Here is a 9,884-nt window from a genome sequence, read left to right as displayed (position 1 = left end):
CGTAATTCCCAGGAGCTCTCCCGCTGTCCCGAGGGGGTGGAATGCAGCAGGGGATGTGCCAGCCCAAAGGGCAGGGTGGCCTCTGCCCGGGGAGCGGTGCCAAAGCCTTCAGGCTGTCACTGCTGTGTGCAGGGAATGGGCCATGAGAAATAAAGCTGCAGCCTCCGGGAGCTTAAAATAACAGGGAGGCAGCTCAGCGCCCTGGAGGTGTGTGGAGCACAGGAGGAGTGTAAAGCTCCACACCAAAGCACAGTCCTAGTCTGTCCTGATCACTGTTCTTCCTTCCCCCTTGGTTGCCCAGGACAATGTGGAGAGGGCAGACGCACTCCAGCTGACAGTGGAGGAGTTTGTGGAGCGTTATGAGAAGCCTTACAAGCCTGTGGTGCTGCTGAATGCTCAGGTGGGTTGGTCTGCCCAGGAGAAGTGGACGCTGGAGCGACTGAAACGCAAGTACAGGAACCAGAAGTTCAAGTGTGGAGAGGACAATGATGGTTACTCTGTGAAGATGAAGATGAAGTACTACATAGAGTACATGGAAACCACACGTGATGACAGCCCCCTGTACATCTTTGACAGCAGCTATGGGGAACATCCCAAGCGAAGGAAACTCCTGGAGGACTACAAAGTACCCAAGTTCTTCACTGATGATCTCTTCCAGTATGCAGGGGAGAAGCGAAGGCCTCCATACAGGTATAGTGCAGTGACAGCCAGGCAGAATGGGGCATTTTCCATCTCAGCAGCTGTTCCTAAACAACTGGGATTGTCTCACAGGAAAAAAGGGGTTTGGCTTTACCTCATCTCTTCTGAAATGAGTGTCTAATGCAGAGGGAGAGAAGGTCAGATCTGTGTGTGACAATTTCCCTTCTGTCACCAGTGTTGCTACAAATGTATGGTGGTTTTTTCCTTTTGTTAAGTCAGTTTACATCACTTAGATTTTTGAAAAAGTGCATAGTTATTGAAAGTTATGAATATTAATCTCTTTCTTTTTGTGCCTTCTGCCTTTCACATTTTAAGTACCATGGGACTAGCTCCTGGGGGTTGCACCAGTGGTTTATGTACAGTGTGGAATTTTGTTGGATTATGAGTCCTTTTAAGGTAAAGAAAGATCTTCAGCTAGGTTTGGATGAAGTGTGGAGTCTAGATCTTAGCTCCTCTTCAGATAGTTTTGAGAGAGAACAATAGTTCACATCTGTGTAGTCTTTTCAACTCTTTTGCATCTGATTGAAAAAGGATTGAAACACTTCAGTCATGAATTCAAATGCAACAACCTTGTGTTTGGGCTGTTTGCTACAAAGGCCATTTTTGTCTGTGTTAGTGTGACACTTCACAGCAGTGTGAGCACAAGCTGAACCCTCCCAGGTAATAAAAGTCTTCACAGTGGCATTGTAGTTGTCAGAGAATGCCTTTTGCCCTCTGAGTGACATGAGGCTGTGATGTGGTTTATTCAAATAAAATAGAACAGGTAATGAGTACTGGCACTTTCCTCTGCACTCTCACATGTGTGTGCTCCAGTTGTGCTTTTGCAGGAGTGAAGCAGAACCCAATTCCATTTCAGATCGCTGAAATAGGAGTTCTTACAGTTGTAGCAGATGCTTTTTATAATTCTCTTCCAAGAAGAACATACAACACAGATCAAACACAAAAGCACATGAGGTGTAGTCTCTAGTAGAAACTGAGTACAATTCCAGAATTAGGAATCATTTATCCAAGTTATAGGTAAATGAGACAATCTGGTGGTGACTCATTTATATTGGTGTCTCTCCCCCACACCTTCCCCACCTACAGCCACATGCTGAACTGGTATTCACCACTCTTGTACTTTGTCCTGGAAAATGTGGGTTTGTCTCAGGCTGTTGATGTGTTTTGAGAGATGAGTGATGCACGAGAGCACACTGATGCCTGCTGGAATGAGAGGGTTCATCTAGGTACAGCAGTGGATGAAGTGTGCAGTACTTTTAGAGCCCAGTTGAAAGTCTGACAGGAAATGGTGCTAATCATAAGATGAGGATATGACATGTAGAGATTGACCTCTGGGTTGAGAAGTGTGTGATAGTGTGTAGACCTTAAAGCAAGAACTGCTGCTAATCAGAGCATTTCTATTGGCATTGTTCCTTTTAAAATAAAGACAGCAATTTCTGGAAGCCATTACTGGAGCAGCTGTGTTGGTTTGGGGAGAGGTTGGGGTTTATGTTTTTGCTGTTCCATTGAGTTTAGGAGTTGTGAAGTTTTTAGTGGTAAATTTGATGTCTTGTGGCAGATTGGGTTATGTTCATTGTAAATTAAATGTCTGGAGGAAGATGCTGGTGAATGATAGTGCTGCTAAATAAGGGTTTTAAAACCTTCTACATGTGAAGACTTAGGTTATTGTCAGAAAAATGAGCAGTGCATCTGTCTGTGCCAGACAGATCTATGTGTTTAAGTTCTTCTGAATTCTCAGTAAAAGCTTTGACTGTTTTGGTTTAATCAGCTTTCCAAGGCTAATAGGAATCTAAAGAGTGAATTGGCAATAGAAATGACAAACACCTCCTTATTTATGGCTCCTTTGTGCAGCAGGGAGAAAGCAGCACAATAATCAAACTTAGAGTCCTACAGTTGGTGCTGGCAAGTGATCCTGGAAAACCACCTTGATTGACATCTGCACTGCAAGGGGAGATGGAGAACTTGTTGACTTCCAGTATCTTCAGAACCTTTGTGCTCCTCTTGCTGGCAATCACCTGCCTGTCAGCCACACCATGGAGGGATCTTGGTGGTGCCTTAATTTGTACCCTCTCTGCTGCCAATTAAACAGTCACTATTATTTTTTTCCTCCTCATGCCTGGTGTTAAGTCACCTCACACTGGTCTGCTTGGTGTGGTTGGTCTTACTACTCTGTAACAGTGGAAATGAGCAGTTGCAGGTGCTGCTGCAGTTAAACACATACAGTAGGTAAAGTTCTCCATTGGGAGAAATAAACCTTGCAAATGGGGGATGGGAATGTACACCTCAAATCCTGAGTGGTCACTGGAGAACAAGCTCCATGTAGTTAAATGCTAGAATGAAAAGCCTGTTGTGAATGTGCAGAGGGTGCAGAGGGAGGTCAGGGTTGCATAACTTCCTCTGTTCCTTGTGTTGCCTTTTGTTTGTTCCTCATTGTTCTGCAGATCTGGATCTGTTTGAGCAGCACATTTTAGAAAGCCATAGGAGAATCCCCCTGCATAGTAAGAATCCTAGCACAGGCTGTTGTGTCCCAATTGCTTTCATAAACCTTGAAATCACTAATATTTTATTGAAGAACTGTTTAAACCAAGATGTAGCTATGAAATATGAAAATCTGCCTTTACTCTCATGTCCCATAGTCATCCCTGTCCCAATTCATGTTGGTTATTAGGGTGAACCCTGTTATATCTGCTGCAGTGTGAGCCTCAGTCTCAAGAAGGTAAACTAAGGGACTGTAACCACCTCAATTTCTAACTGATCGTGCAGTGAACAGCTGCAGTTCCCTGGCTGACGTGAAGAAAGGGAGCTGCTTGCTTGCACTCTGACTAAAGGACTCATTTACTTTTTTTTTCCCCCCTCATGCAGATGGTTTGTGATGGGCCCTCCTCGTTCTGGAACAGGAATTCACATCGATCCCTTGGGAACCAGTGCGTGGAATGCCTTAGTCCAGGGACATAAGCGTTGGTGCCTGTTCCCAACCAGCACTCCCAGAGAGCTGATCAAAGTGACTCGAGAAGAGGGAGGGAACCAGCAGGATGAGGCTATCACTTGGTTCAATGTCATCTATCCTAGGACACAGCTTCCCACCTGGCCCCCAGAATTCAAACCCCTGGAGGTGTTACAGAAAGCAGGAGAGACAGTGTTTGTGCCAGGTATGTACAAATCTCTCCAGTAAGGAACTCTGGGGGAGAAAAGCATATGTCTAATATTTGTGTGTAATAGAGATGAAGAGAATATTTTAGCTTTCTTAGGTGGCTCATCTCTTCCAAAAGGAACTATCCTGAGCTGTTCCAAAAGGGATCTCTAGTGCTCCTTTTGAGACTACCCAGTTATTTTCTGAGTGTCCTGGAGCACATGTGGCCTTTGGCATAGAATTGCCTGTGGTCTGACAAAACAAGTGGGACTTGAGTTGCAGCATCACAGAAATGTGATCCTGGATTGAATTGCAGTAATAGGAAACTGTCAGGGCATAAAATAACAGAGGTGTTTGAGTACTAATAACTCTAAGACAAAAGTGTCTGAGTTCATACACACTGTAGCAGATTCATGACAGAATTTCATAGCCTGGGTAGTCTGGGTGCATATGACTTTTTTCTTAGCTGTGGAAAAGAACTACTTAAAGGCACTGACACCTTCCACCCACCTCTCTGGTTATACCTCATCTTGCATTTGAAATCAAAAGCTAAAGAAAGCTCTGCCAAACACGTCCTTCTCTCTGAGTGGCTGCACACTGTGCCCATTGTAGCTGGGAGGGGAGGTGGCTGTGCATAAACGTGTGAGTTCAGTGCCAAATTCTAACCTCTGAGTCTTGCGTCGTTTTTGTGCAGCACAGCCCATAGCTCCTGTCCACACTGCTTGTCTCTAACATGCAGCTGGTTTGATGTGTGAAGAGTGCCTTGTGATTGTCTTGGCACTTATTAGTGACTCCTCAGTGTACCTTCTGTTGAGAGTTTGTAGCTGTCGGGTTCCATTAAACTGTTCCCTCAGTCTTTTAGGAAGTTATAAGTAGGTTTTAAGAACTCCACTGTCTATTTTTATCCTGTGTGGGGAAACAATTTTGCATCTATTTTTAAATGAAAGGTTAGTGTGTAGTTATGAGAACCTTACAAAATCAGCGTGGAAATTGCTCTCCAGCTGGACAGAAAGGGCCTCTGTGTGGTCTGGGTCACAATGGCTCTTGCTGTTAAATAAACCATCAGGAGCCAGTGTGTGGCTGTCAAGTCAGATCTTCAGCCCTCGTGTGAGCTGGGCAATGTGGTCAGAGCATGGGGCAGCCTTCTGTTACAGGAGCCTGCCAAGCGCTGGAGTGAAGGCTGAAATAAGACAGAGGAAAGATGATGTGGTGGCAAACTCACCTGGGCTTGGGAATAATGTTCAGTTTCCACCTGCACTGTGGGAGAAGTGTTCACTGCTGTTCTTGAACTTGCTCTGAGTGTAGCCAGCAGTGGTCACTGCTGTTGTATTTCAGGTGGCTGGTGGCATGTGGTTCTCAATCTCGACACAACTATTGCCATCACACAGAACTTTGCCAGCTGTACCAACTTTCCCGTGGTGTGGCACAAGACAGTGAGAGGGAGACCCAAACTGTCACGGAAGTGGTACAGGTAAGAGATTAGCAGCTTTCCTTTCATATTCTCTCTACCTAAAATGTTCATTTTACATGCAGTGTTACAGTTCTAAGGCTAATCCTGAAATTTCAACTGTATTTAGGATCCTAAAGCAGGAACACCCTGACTTGGCAGCCTTGGCTGATTCAGTTGACCTGCAGGAATCTACTGGCATTGCTTCTGATAGCTCTAGTGATTCTTCCAGTTCCTCAAGTTCCAGCTCCTCAGACTCTGATTCAGAGGTAATGCTTTTCACCGCTGTAGGTGAGCCACATTCTGCCACGATACTGTTTTTTCTATACCTGATCCTGTCCTCATCCTAATGCACATGGAAGAAATTAATGGACAGCAGCTAAACAAATCTGCATGATGGCAGAGCCTGTGGCCTTTGCAGGTTGTGTTTGCTGAAGCCTCTTTGCATTGCTTAATGGATTCAGTTTGTTTGATCCATTTCTATATTATATATGAACCTGTCATTCATTTAGCTAAGCTATACCTGTGTAAAATGGCTGCAAAAAGAATGTTCTAAAAATGGGGAACAAGATCCAGAATAGATCAGTTATGACAAGGCACATATCTTCTAGGCACCTAAATCCTTCAGAAGCCACTGAGTGTGCTCTTGGAAGTTGAGGTACTTCTAGGAGCCAAAAGCAAGGCATTCACTGTCTTAGCCCAAGTCAGCTTTGGTCAGTGATGAAATCTGAGAACATTCCTGTTCCTGGTTTTGAAACACTTGGTTTAGGTCAGACACACGAAATAAACCATCACATGCTTTGAATGTGGATTATTCTGGGTTGCTGAGGTAGCTCTTACAGTGAATTCCACAGCACAAACACCTCCCAAGGTTCCTCTGAATTCTGGTTTCATCTTTGCATTCCTCAGTGTGACTCTGGCTCGGAGACAGAGGGGATGATGCACCGGAGGAAAAAGCGGAGGACGTGCAGCATGATGGGCAACGGTGACACAACCTCCCAGGACGACTGTGTGAGCAAGGAACGCAGCTCCTCCAGGTGACACCATGGCATCTGTTGCTCTAAACTGGCAAAAGACAATAGGAGGCAGAGCTGGCAGACTCCAGATAGGTGGTGATTCCTCAGGACAGAGGGATGCAGAGCCAGGGATTCCTTACAGGACATAAAGCAGTTGGCCAGTGGTGATATCTTCCCTCTGTGAATTATTTTAATTGATCCAAATGGAAAACTAAGATTCTTGATACTTGTTTTTTAAATGAGGAGTTTTATTTAATAAACAGTTTTATTACTTTTCCTAGTTGTCTCTTTTAATAGAGGAAAGGATTGGGTTTGATGGGAGATGTGGGATGCTTTAAGAAATGAATAATGAACAGTTAAAGATGAGGTATGACCAGATAGGACTCAGGTTTCAGTGCCTTGTTCACACAAATGATGTTCCAAAAGTTGTATGAGTTCCCTTATTGCTGGCTGAGGTATTTGTTTGGTCCAGTTTTATCTGTTAGAGACAAAATTAATTCCAAATGTCTGGTTTACCTTTTAAATAAATAAACAAAAGAGCAAGTTTCAGTCGGTCTGGAAGGAGGGAACATTAATATTGCAGAACCAAGAGTAGATACTGCTTAGGGTAAAGTTGCTGAGGAAGGAAGTTCTCTGGACTTGCCAGATTAAAACCAGTGGAACAGTGGGAATCTGAGAGTACACTGCAGGGAAGAACTTAGACATTCTTTGCTAAATGAAGCATTTTTCTCATGTAGCAGAGGCTTGCCAAAATTCTCAAGCAACCTCCTTGCGAGCTTGGTTAACTGCTGCTGCTGTGCTGGCTGCCTGCCTGCAGCTGGGTGTGGGCTGGCTCCTGAGCTGTTGGATGCTCCAGGTTTGGCATGGGTGGAAGTGCTGTGGTGACTTACTGTGTGCCCTGCTCTAGAAGGTGTGGAGCAGTAGTTTACCTGAGGAAGTCCATATTCCCAGCATCATGCCTGACTTCCCAGTGTAGGACGCTGCCTGAAGACCTGTGTGTTCCTGTACCCTTGTGCTGTGATGGATTGCTCTCCTGTTCTCTGGAGCTGCTCATAACTGAATTCAGTTGAGTTCCAAGCACAGAGCATCATTAAACGTTGGGCAGAACTGTACTGACTGCTTAGTTTGCCCTGGAGGTTTGCACAATTTGTTTGTTACGACATTGTCAAATCCCATTTTGGCAGCCAATGTTACTTCAGGCAGGGAACGAGCAGCAGGAGAGAGCAAACCTTAGTGCAGACCCTGCTGGAAAAAAAAGCTGTGAAAATGCAGCTCACAGATGCAGATCTGTTCTCCTGAAAACCCCATGCATTTTTAAATGGTTTGCAGTCCAAATTTTGAAGTCAATACCTTAAATATTACAAATTAGCCCCTTGCCTAGCATATTTACTTGCTGGGTTTCACAGCTCTTCCTCCTGTGTGTTGGCTGTTCCAGTGTGTGAGGGCAGGTGGGTGTTCTGTTGCAGGTGTGTGGTGGATTAGCTGGTAGAGTCCCTTCCAAACATGAAACCTTACCTTGCTTGTACAACTCTGGAGGAAGTATAAGCCTGCAATTAACCTGCATGCTGCAATCTTGTGCCCTGAGACGAGGGCAATGCTTTAGATGTTGACAGGCAGCTGTCCCTTTTTTTGACAGGATTAGGGAATCTTGTGGAGGCCGCAGCTACCCCTGAGAGGCAACAGCACCAGCCCAGAGGCAGCTGCAGATGGAAGCTCCTTTAGCAGCCAGCCAGCTCTGTCCTGCCCCTCCTGCTTCTGTCTCACAGTCCTTACGTTTTTGTCACTCCTCCTCGATCCTGACATCCATCTTCGTTATGTGCTGTCCAAGGTTGGCTCCTGAATAACTTGCAGGGCAATGCCCTGACTACGTCCTCGTGCAATGCTCTGTCCCCTGTGCCCTGGGTGAGTGCACTATGGCCCTGTGGGGAAGGACATGCCAAGTCTTTCGTGGGTCACGGAACTGGCAAGGAAGACAACGGTCAGTTTTTAAAGAACTCTTTTTAAAACCAGCAGGTAAATGTGAAAACCTGCCTTGCTTTGACACTGTCATATGTTTACATGTTGTCCTGTACACTTGAGGAAAGGAACACCAGCCCTCTTGGCCTAGCAGAACGTCTGGCAGATCTCACAGCAGGATTTCAGGAAGGGAAGGTGGTGTGGATGCTCCAGACTGAAGCAACTTTAGTGGAGGTGACCATCGACCTGAAGCATCTTTGTGGTCTTAATCTCCATGCTACATGCACACACCTGAGGTGCAACACCTTAACCAGCAACAGTCCATTTCCTTTGGCTCTGTGTCTGTTACCTGACAGGTAACAAAGCTGCACTAGCACCTTGCTATAGGAAGCTCAATGGAGCACGAGAATCCTGGAGTTTCTTGCACAGCAAAAACTGTGGGGAACAAGTCAGCATTTGCCAGTAATTACAACGGGTGCAGGTGTGATGTTTAGCACTAGGCAACTGCTGACAGTGTGACTGAACATGATCACAACAGTTGCTGGGCTTTAAACACCAAGCAGTTACAGAGCTCTGGGCTTGCCCAGGCCAGAGCAGTTCACATCCCTGAAGGGCTTTTCTTTGAGGTTATGGGTTCAGACGTTTCTGACACTTGCAGTGCCAATTTTAAAGGACTGGGAGAGGGACATGTTGTTGTTTTATGCTTTGAAAAATGCCATGTGTTGCTTGAGTCTGTGTAGGTGCATTTGTATTATGCCAGGTAAAGCTCCCGTCCCTAAGGGATCTGTGGGAGCTGTTGGTTTGGGGTTTAGTGGGGGCTTGTGCTGGTCGTGTCAGTGAAGAGATGTGTCTCTCTGGCTAAAGGTGTGTTGCAAGGAAATCGGAATAGCTGAGGAGAAGCTGGCTGGGTTGGGCTGCTGCCTTGGGTGATGCCCTGGGAGGTGGGTACAGGATCTCACTTCAGCTGTTGTTTGGGGAGGAAATGTGAACGACAGAAGTGCTGTGTGTGTAGTAAACATACAGAAATGTCCAGGCACTGATTAAAGAGCAGATTGGCAGCCTTAACTGTGACTTTCTTACACGTGTTGGGTTTGATGGAACCTGCAGCATTGCTTCTCTGGGTTTTCTGATTTATTTTTTTTTAACCTTGTCTCTTCTTATTTAAACACTCCCTCCCTTCTTGGAGACTGGGCCATATCCTGTTGGACAAAGGAATCCTAAATACATTTGTCAGGATCTCTGGTTTTGAATCTTCTGTGCCAGTTTGTGTAGGAGCAGTGGTAGTAGTGGGGAAATGGAGAGAGGGAAGGTTGTTTGGTACACTGGGCAGCTGCCTGAATTTCCTGTGATGGCCAGGCATAAGCAAGCACACTTGCTCTGTGCGTTCTATGCCACAAGATTACTTCCTTTTCAAAAAGAACAGCTTCTCAAACCCCTGGCATTTCTGGCCAGGGCTGAACAGCCTGTGAGCCTGCACAATCTGTGTGTGTGTTCTCAGACAGAGCAGGCTGCAGCTGCTGCTTTTGAGAGAATGTGGGGCCTGGAGAGGCAAAGGCTTACAAGTCTCAGCTCTGTCACAGTGAGAGGAGCCCTTGGAGAGCTGCCCCTGCCCTCTGTGTGGTGGGGCAATACCTCA

General features: G+C 45.8%; 1 protein-coding gene across 1 annotated transcript; it reads left to right on the top strand.

Moving 5' to 3' along the window:
* Positions 1–259: 259 nt before the first annotated feature.
* On the top strand, positions 260–8,334 carry JMJD6 (jumonji domain containing 6; the record flags this gene model as incomplete). Its single annotated transcript, XM_009079487.1, has 6 exons — positions 260–690; positions 3,562–3,848; positions 5,165–5,300; positions 5,407–5,545; positions 6,186–6,313; positions 7,929–8,334. Coding segments are annotated over 6 exons (1,158 nt in total), but the record flags the coding sequence as incomplete, so codon positions are not given.
* Between the last annotated feature and the right edge of the window lie 1,550 nt (positions 8,335–9,884).

The sequence above is a fragment of the Acanthisitta chloris genome, unplaced genomic scaffold (assembly GCF_000695815.1).
Source record: "Acanthisitta chloris isolate BGI_N310 unplaced genomic scaffold, ASM69581v1 scaffold11600, whole genome shotgun sequence".
NCBI classification, from domain to species: Eukaryota; Metazoa; Chordata; class Aves; order Passeriformes; family Acanthisittidae; genus Acanthisitta; species Acanthisitta chloris.
Note: the sequence above shows the minus strand (reverse complement) of the source record. Positions and strands in the feature narration are given on the sequence as shown.